At 36.1% G+C, this 10,457-nt stretch overlaps 1 protein-coding gene across 1 annotated transcript; it reads right to left on the reverse strand.

Moving 5' to 3' along the window:
* Nucleotides 1-182: 182 nt before the first annotated feature.
* LOC110761604 (wax ester synthase/diacylglycerol acyltransferase 4-like) lies at nucleotides 183-4,765 on the reverse strand. Its single transcript, XM_021964103.2, has 5 exons — nucleotides 4,445-4,765; nucleotides 3,626-4,195; nucleotides 2,261-2,611; nucleotides 1,626-1,763; nucleotides 183-687 (listed from the first exon to the last, which is right to left on the reverse strand). Exons 1-5 carry the CDS (start codon nucleotides 4,628-4,630, stop codon nucleotides 526-528), a joined length of 1,407 nt encoding a protein of 468 aa, XP_021819795.1. The 5' UTR covers nucleotides 4,631-4,765; the 3' UTR covers nucleotides 183-525.
* Nucleotides 4,766-10,457: the final 5,692 nt, after the last annotated feature.

The following is a 10,457-nucleotide window of genomic DNA, read 5'->3' on the forward strand; positions in this document are numbered from 1 at the left end:
AAATTTAGAGTGGTGATTTCCCCACTCCAATTTTGTCCACTTACACTCCATTTTATAACTGAAAAAGGAGTGTAAGTGGTCAAAATGGGAGTGCGGAAATCATTACCCTAAAATTTATTGCCTCATACGGAAATTTGAAGAAAAATTTTCTACTTCAAAATATTTGGCCTCTTGCAAGCGTGGACCAATCGAAAAGAGCCTGTTGTGATTGAGAATATTTACATTACCAAATTTTACATCAACATATATGCAGTAATAACGGCATCAATGTACCAAGATAGGAAATAAACATTGTAAAAACCTTTTAAGAATAAACCCCATATTGATTTTGCAACAAGTGCACTTGTAAAAACGAAAAAAAAAAACTTTTTAAGTCGCACGAAGCGCATGTGATAAAAAAATTTTAAAAAAAAAATCTGCCACGCATGAGAAGCGCGTGTGAAGACGCTAGTTATTATAATTTAATCTGGTTATATTCATCCATATTTTGTAACTGTCGGAACAAGTGACTTTTTCTTTGGTTTTCTACGCTGCCTTTGCAGGAGGAATTTGGTAAGAGGCTTCGAGTATTACCCTAAAGGCATTTTGCATGGACGCCTTCAATTTGTGAGAATCTATGAAGCCTTTTTCAGCTCCGAATGCAACCCTCAGCTTTCCCATATAACTAAGTGCCGTTATAGTAAGACACTGCATGGATAAAACACCATCAAATAAAACATCATGAGTGTAAATTAATAAAATTGAAATTATATCTAGGGGGTGTTTGAACCGGCCTAGCTCAAAATTGCAATATTAAACATAATCTATCAAAAGAAGAAGAAGAAAAAAAAAGAGAGGCTTGTGAATTGTAAAGGGGTCAGCATTTGAACCGGCCTAGGTTTAAAAACCAAACCAGTTGGATCAGTTCTAGTCCCGGTTCTTGTCTTCAAAAAATCGGTATAAATCGAACTAGACTGGTTATGTCAAGTTTACCTATTCATTTATATCCAAAATTATTAGTAAGCCTAATCAATATTTAAATAACATTACTAACTCCAAGTAATATCTATATATTTTAGTTCTAATTTATACCAATATAATTAACTACTCTAGCTGAATTTCTTTTTCTTTTCAGTGAATCATATCCGTTTTTGTTGCACTTCCGTCTTTCTCCCTTTTCCACATATTTCTTTTTATTTCTCTTTCTATTTCTCTTCCTTTTTATCTCTTCACATTTTTCTCTCTTAATTTATCCGTTGTACATATTTTTCTCTTCTTTCTATTTTTCTATACATCCTATTTCTCTCTTCTTCACATCTTTATATTTTTATCTTTTCAAACTGAAAATTGGGCCGAATTGAATCGAAACCACATAACGGTTTAATTAGGTTCTTCTAGACACTTTCTATAAAAAAAAACTGAACCAAATCAGATCATGTGTAAGTTCTGATTTTAGTTTCAATTCGAGCGGAAAATCGGACTATGCCTACCCCTAATGTCTTGTCATATCATTCTAATTTTATTTGGTGGTGGATGCTCATATCTAAGGTATTAAATATAATTGTTTTTCACGAATTAATTATAAGAACTAAAGTAACTGCATAATTATATTTCAAAAAATAAAAAGTAACTGCATAATTAAGTACCTGAGGTGGACCGACCACCATATAGTAGAAGCCACAAACGGGCTGATTGGCCAAAGCCATTTTTTCAACTGGCCCAATCATATTTGAGATTGTCATGCTCGAGTTCTTGAGTGTGCCATGGATGTATCTAGCTGCTTCCTGCAAACACAACACCTTATAAAACACTCTAAAGTTTCTTTTCTTTTCTTTTTATTTTTCGAAAGGAATATTCTGAAGTTCTAAGAGAGACTAATAGATTTTTGGTATATTAACGGGCCGCGGAGATTCAAATTTAGGATCTCTTTCACGTTAAAACGATAGTTTATTAAAAGTTAGTTTGTTAATAAGTACATTTAAAGTGTTTTGAATGGATTACGCAAACTTGACTTATGAGGTCTTCATGCCCAAATTATATTTCCTACAAAACATTCTATATCGTACTTACATTTTAGTATGAAATGAGATTTTAGCAACGTAACATATTAGATATCTAACGCTAATACTCATAAAAAAAGGAAATTGAGAAGATGGTAATTAGGACATGGAAAAGAGCATATATAATAAAGAGTACTGATTTTCCAACTTCTTTTTTTATTCACTTACACTCTATTTTTCTAAACAAAAAGGAATGTAGGTGGATAAAAGGGATTACGTACCTCAGGGCCTCTAAATTTCTTCAAAACGTCCAACAGCCAGCTAGTGAGGTAGCCAGCGGCAGAACTTCTCTTTTTCTTGATTATTTTTTGTGCTTCCCAAACAAAGTCGAGTGGGTTTGAGATTTCAGTCGACTTGGGCACTGACACGTGCAAGAAGCCAAATTGGTTTCCCCATGACATCTCATCACTATTGGGTTCGATCATCTCCTTGATTGGCATGTAACCCTCGATGTTTCTGGTGTTGAGCAGCACCAACGCCGTACAACGTTCATTGCTTGATTTTTGGGTAACCTCTTGCATGTATATTCTGGTGCCCAAGAAGATGATTCCGGCAATCACATCATTTGTCGTCTGCAATTGTTCATGCCAATTTCATTCAAATAATATAATCACTATTAAAAAGAAACTAAGAAAAGAAAGGGTTTGTACAGGAGTTATAATCCTAATCAAATGTTTGATGTTCTAAAAACACTACATGGATCGGAATTTTGAATTTATGCCAGGACACAACTGGAAAGCTCAATTGTGTGTGGAAATAAATGTTTTGAACGCAAATATGACAATCCAATTTTGATCAGAATAGCAAATTTCACTAGAAAAAGTTCTTACAGGGGACAACCAACACGTCTACAAAACAACCAAAGCACAAAAGGGGAACAAAGTCCATCCGCCAAAAGATGCAAAATTAAGTAGATGAAAACTGGACAAACAGGCAGAGTCCACATCACTAAAATTAAGCTCACAAAATTACCCAAAATAACGAAAACCCTAATATAACACATAAGCCTAATGAGCTATAGATCATGTAACGTATGAAAATCCTAATATACTACTGTACTGCGTATTTGTGTATTTCCCGGTAGCTGCCTGTTACATTGACAAATCAATGTCAACATTAACTATTAGTACAGTACGTAGTTTTTGCCAAAGTTAGAAAGTGGAAAGGAGGAAACTCACACACACAGTACGATGGGGACTTGAAACTCACCAAAGGCTTGGGCACTTGTGAAAGTTTATTATCTGAGGTACTCTCCAAAATTTAATGAATGCACCAACATTTTTTTGCAGTGCCAACTCTCCAAAATTTAATGAATGCACCAACTTTTCTTAGTTTATACTGCAGCAATTTAATTGTCTGTCTTTAACATTTTATGTGTACTCCTATATTTTTTTGGGGACTTTTAACATTACTATCACTGGAACAACATTAGAGTGCCCATCCTTGACCATCTAATGCTTTGCCGCTAATTAATTAGGTTGGAAACATCTTTTCCCGATCAATTTTTTTTTTTGTCGTAGATATATGTTAATGTTCAATAAAAACAGAAATCATTAAAAGAAAAAAAAAATGGTACATAATCTTACCACTCCAAGTTTGTTCTTGATCAGTTTGATTTCATCAATGGAGAACGTCAAGGTTGATAGTTTTATTGGTCGAAACTCAACTCCATCTTCCCCAGACCTAATCGGAGTTCGATCATCTTCGACGAAATTGCTCTTCAAAATGCTCCAACTGAAATCCGATACAGTTTGGAAAACTGAAGAGAAAAACTGTGACACAGTTTTAGTCTTGTGAGTGGTTTGTGGTCCTGAGCTCTTCAGGGAAGGAAATGTTAGAGGAACAGAAGGGTTTTGAGCACTTTGCAGACAAGAAAGAAGAGCACCCATTAGAGAGTAGCCATCACCTAGGGCATGGTGAAGCTTGAAAATCAGGGTACCAGCTGCGTGGCTTGTTGGGTACTTGAGAATGTGAATTTCCCATAACGGCCTGTTTTGTGGGAATTTTTCTGCTGCTATATTTGATATGTAGTCATCAAAATACTCATCATAGGATTCTGGTGACATTTTAGAAGGAAAAATGGGGACATGAACATGGTCTTCAAGCTTCACTTCAACCCTCTTCCATTGTCTCTTTTGATCTACGTTGTCACTTACCTGTTTAATAATTTCAGATAATTCATATCAAATCTTTAGTCTTTCTTCTTTTTCTTTTTTCCGCAATAAGCCGGTGGTTTTCACACTCCCATTTTATCCGATTGCAGTATTTGAGTAAATCAAATGCTAATGAGTAAAAAGAAGAGGAGACTAGTGAAAATTGAACAAAATAGGAGTGCGAAAATCGCTTCCGTTTCCAATAAAATGACAAGAGAGAGGAAGAGATCGAGAGAGAGAGAGAAGACAAACCATGATAGAAGAGAAGCGAGGGTTGATGGGGAGGAAGACATCTTGAAGCAAAGAGAGAGCTTGGGAATCATTGATTGGAAGCTCAAATTCTAAAACAGCAAGAATTGCAACAGATAAGATAGAACTGTTGAAGTATTGGCCAGTGGGGCTCACTGGCTCTACTTCTCCTTCCTCCCTAAACTCCATTATTGTGCTTCACTCTGCCTCCAATGAACTTTGATTTCTCCAGTTACTCTTCACCAAAACAGAGAGTAGATATTAATAAACTGAGTATTTGCTGCTTCTAATTAATGTGTGCAAAAACTAGGTAGGAAAGTCGACACTCATTTATTATTGAATAGAGCTTCTCATCACAACAATTTATACAAGAGCGATGGTAGACATACCACATTATTTAATTACGAGTTTTAATATGAAACTCACATAAATATCGATTTTTAATGTTTTAGTAAAAACATGGGAAATAAGAAAAGAAGAATAAATTAGAATAATTCCAATACACATTCGTAATAAATAAACACTACAGGTCTCTCGGTTGGTTCGCAATCACCACATCACACAATATGTGATGGGTAAATGTGAGAGAAAACGGCATGAATCACGATAATGGATAATTGCTCCTTACACAACATGTGATGCATAAATGCTAGAGAGGCAAGTGCAATGCCAAAGTTTTTCTTTTGTCTTTTATTTTTGAATTCAGAACCTTATGAAGATTAAATTGCACAAGATCAAATAGTCATTGACTAAAATTGTATATTTTAACATTTATATACAAGCCTATTGCTATTGGCCACCTAACCTCCGTTTAGCGCAGTTTTAGTGATCCAACTTCAATGTGAAGGCTTTTTGTACTAAATAGAAGAACCGAATTTCCACAAGCCTATTGCTGTTGGCCGCCTAACCTCCCTCTATTAAATGACGTAGGTGAATTAGGTAGGTCCCTGGAGCAGGGTTGACTATAAAAAAGATGACAGTTGATCCCACATTGTACGGCAGTGTAGGGTAGGTCATCAATTGGACGGAGAGATTAGGGCAGCAGGAAAAGAACAAGTCATATGAAATAATTATCTTTAAATTAGGAGAAAAATTTAGTTGCAACGCTATTTTTGGCCAATAATACTCTGTTACATGCAAGTGTTATTATGCGTGTCATAACGTAATTGGCTGAGATAGCAAAATAGTGATATCCCCATTTCATGGAAGTCTTTGTACTAACAATCAGGGGCGGTCCTACGCCAAGGCAGAGTAGGCTGCCGCCTACTCCAAATTTTCCCAAATAAATAATTACCCATATACAATCATGTGGGGCCCACTTTAGAAGTACATTGCCGCCTACTCTATTATTAAGATATATGATTTATACCCCACTTCAAAAGTACAATCATGTGGCTCCTAGACTAAACAAGTGGGAAAGAAAAAATAAAGAAAAGAAAAACATAGCCCCCAAGGTTTATACCTATTATTATTATGTATGACCTTTTGACATAAATTGTTAAAAATTATCCTTTGTTTTTCTCTTTTCTTGGCATAGACATGTATCACACTTTTTTACTACTTGTGAGTTTTTCTCTCAAACTCCATATCAAATTTACTTTGTTTAATTTATTTAATTACAGTTTGTTAATCTTTCTCTTGTTTTCTCTCTAACTATGTTCTTTTTAGTCTGTGAAATTTTGATTTCTTCTTTCTATTGATTTTATTGGGCTTTTAGAGATATTTGCTAATCGCTTTCAACTCTAAGTATGTACTTGTCTATTCCTTATAAAATTTCTTGCTTAGTATGTAATTGTATGTCCCTTTGTTGCACTTGTGAACTTGTGTTGGTGAATTTTAATTTTATTTTATGATTTCAAAATATGAAAATTAGTCGAGGACAATTATGATTGTAATGAATAGATAATATGGTTTTTTTTGGGTTTTTTTATGTCTTGTGAGAATTTGAATTTTTATTGTTTATATGTTGTGAGAAGCCCCCACACATATTAAAACTTTGTTTCGTATAGAGATGCATATTTGAGGGTAAGGCTTAGTATGTCACTCATGTCTAGTTAGGTGTATATTTTTATGTGTATTAATGAAATTCACTCGTACCGTCGAGTTTTTAACATAAGCTTCGCCTACTTGACTTTTGAATCCTGGATCCGCCACTCAAGTGTTTAACAAATAATCAATTATTACTACATCCTTCACAAATGTCAAGTTGTTCAATGAACACATTCAATATTTTTTCTAATTTTTTTTTTATAAATATTTTCTGCTTAATTCTCGCATTAATCTTGTAATTGGTTCAACAACAGGCTAATTTACATGTGTAGGTGTTGAGACTACATCTATTGGCAATTGGTTTTTTTAGAAGAGAAAACGATATTTCATTAATATAAACTCAATTCATGTTACAACCATTGACACTGAGGATAAGAAAACGCATGAATCACCCTTAGGCCAACACTACGTTGCTGCAAATTGAATGATTCATCAACATCAACCTTATGACAACTTTCAGTAGGCAAGGATACCATGCTCTCTCCACTAAAGCAGTTGGTACCAGTAAAACTAAAGTCAATGTAACAAGTCGTAAGTACCGTACATATGAAAGGACTCGACCCAAATTTTACTTTGGAATTCGTGTCGAACCCTGTACATGTCCAACACCTGACAAGTGCCGGGCATGAAAGACCAAAATACCCTTTTTTCCCTATTCCAAAAACTGCTTTAGGATTTGACTTCTACTGAAAAAATCGGCAGAGTCTTCCTTGAAAAAGGCTCGAAACCCAGAAATCTACCTACACAGCAAACTCAAATAATTTCCCAAGCGTTCAACAAATCCAACTTAACAAAATCGAACATAAAAAACCAATAAACTTGTGGCTGTTCCTAAGTTAGCCTAGGTTGCCTACGTACCCTTACTGAGGGATCAAGCCACACGTAGTTCTTTCTATCATGAATCACAATTAAGATAGTACATATAATAATAAAAATCAAACCAACGATGAAATCTTAGAATCACTCTTTACCTTGATTTCAACTAGTTATATAATTGAATATCATGCCATGAAATTATGTACTTAACTGTTCAATTAGTATATCATTGTACGTCCAAATACTTACATAACCAAACATTTTACCAAAAAGTCATACATGCAATCATTTACGTAGTGCATATATCTTGTAATCACCCACCAAGGGATATATGGGAACACTATCAAATCTGAAGGCAACAGGGGAAAGGGGAAAGGGGAAAGGGGAAACTAGCTAACCACCTGTGTAAACACGTCGAGCAGGTGGCTAGGGATCCAGCGCCAACCCTGTGTAGATAATATGATCAGGGTGGTGAAGAGTATCCTGTAACTTTACCACACGTTGGTACTGCACTATTCTCCACGTAAATGTACCTCAAACATAATCCATCAATTCCAATAATATACCGTCATTTCCCCTCGCACCACACATGTGGCCACATGTGTGATACATCCTCGCAGAACTTGGGGGACACGAGGTCGACCCGAGACGCAATCCTCGCAGAACTCAGAGGATACATGGTCAGCCTGAGACTACATTCCTCGCAGAACTCAAGGGACACATGATCAGCTTGAGACCGCATTCCTTGCACCACACGGTTCGGCGTCCCCGCAACTCGTGGCCACATTGTCATACACACGTAGGCAAACTCAAAAACAACCATATGTCTGAAGACAATCCAAAGGCAACCATATGTCCGAAGACATTCCGAAGGCTACTGTATGTCCGTAGACATCAATATTTCCGAAGGCAACCAATATTTCCGAAGACATCAATATCTCCGAAGGCAACCAGTATTTCTGAAGACAACACAATCCAATTATTAATCCATTTTAACACATATATAAAAATAAACATAGATAAATCATGCTCAGAAAGTAAAAGTGATAAAAGAACAATTCATAACCAGTTAATAAAACTCTCAAAGGAAAAATACCGTTTTAAAAACAAACAACCAAACCATAAACACCTCCCAACCAAAAGAGTCTTGATCGGGCCAACGAGGCCCACCATCTAGGTCAATTAGGCCTGTGGGGCTCATAACCTTTGATTTCCACTCCGAAAGTTCCTATACGTCCAACAAGGTTTACTAAACAATTCCCGAAAGTTTGATCTCGATCGAGCGGTCAGATCTAAGCCAATCACACGATTCGACGACGATCGATTTGCCTAAACTTAGAATCATTGACTCGGAGTATCCGGGACTCTGATTCTTGATCAACAAGTTCCTACACGATCCTAGAAGTACAGAGAACAACATATTTGAAATTGGGACCGATTGAACAGTCTGAACCTATCGAATTTGGATATCGCATAACAGGTGCAATATCCGTTCGACTATCAAACGATAACCAAATCCAAATCCGAGCATATCATCGTGCTTAGGATTACAAGAGGATCAATTTAGAACTTAGTGGACCGCTCAATGACTAGTGACTAGTCAATAATTTATTCTTACTAAAAGGAAAAAAGAAAGAGAATTTCCACTAAATTTTTTTTTTTATACTAAATGAAAATGGCGAAAACCCATTTATGAAAGTCTTTGTTTTTTTTTTGTTTTTTGTTTTTCCTGGGAGGCAGGCTAAAGCTTTGAGGTAGTTTGCACTAAGGAAAATCTAGCTATTAGTAATAGACAAGTTGGTACCAGTAAAACTAAAGTCAATGTAACAAGCCGTAAGTATTGTACATATGAAAGGACTCGACTCAAATTCCACTTTGGAATCCATGTCGAACCCTGTACGTGTCCAACACCTGGTAGGGGTCGGGCACAAAAGACCAAAATACCCTTCTTGCCCTAATCTAAAAACTACTTTAGGGTTTGACTTCTACTGGAAAACTTGCAGAGTCTTCCTTGAAAAAGGCTTGAAACCCAAAAATCTACTTGCACAGCAAACTCAAATAATTTCCCAAGCGTTCAACAAATTCAATTTAACAAAATCAAACATAACAAACCAATCTTAAACTTGCGGCTATATCTAGGTTAGCCTAGGTTGCCTACGTACCCTTACTAAGGGATCAAGCCACACGTAGTTCTTTCTATCATGAATCACAATTAAGATAGTATAGATAATAATAAAAATCAAACCAACGATGAAATCCTAGAATCACTCTTTACCTTGATTTCAACAAGTTATATAATTGAATATCATGCCATGAAATTATGTACTTAATTGTTCAATTAGTACATCATTGTACATCTAAATACTTACATAACCAAACATTTTACCAGAAAGTCATACTTGCAATCATTCGTGTAGTGCATATGTCCTGTAATCACCCACTAAGGGGTATATGGAAACACTATCAAATCCGAAGGCAACATGGGAAAGGGGAAACTAGCTAACCACCTATGTAGACAAGTTGGGCAGGTGGCTAAGGATCCAGGCCAAACCCTACGCAGATAATATGAGTAAGGTGGTGAAAAGTATCCTGTAAATTGTACCACATGTTGGTACTGCACTATTCTCCATATAGATGTATCTCAAAAATAATCTATCAATTCCAATAATATACCGTCAATTCCCCTCACACCACATATGTGGCCATATGTGTGATACATCCTCATAGAACTCGGGGGACACGAGGTCGACCCGAGACACAATCCTCACAGAACTTAGAGGACATATGATCAGCCTGAGACCGCATTCCTCGCAGAACTTAGGGGACACATGGTTAGATTGAGACCGCATTCCTCGTACCACACGGTTCAGGCGTCCCCGCAACTCGTGGGCACATTGTCATACGCGCGTAGACAAATCCGAAAACAACCATATGTCTGAAGACAATCCGAAGGCAACTGTATGTCCATAAACATCAATATTTCCGAAGGCATCCAGGATGTCCAAAGACATCAATATTTCTGAAGGCAACCTGAATGTCCGAAGGCAACTAATATTTCCGAAGGCAACACAATCCAATTATTAATCCATTTTAACACATATATAAAAATAAACATAGATATATCATGCTCAAAAAGTAAAAGAGATAAAAG

Source organism: Prunus avium, chromosome 4 (assembly GCF_965620075.1).
Source record: "Prunus avium chromosome 4, drPruAviu1.hap1.1, whole genome shotgun sequence".
Lineage (NCBI taxonomy): Eukaryota > Viridiplantae > Streptophyta > Magnoliopsida > Rosales > Rosaceae > Prunus > Prunus avium.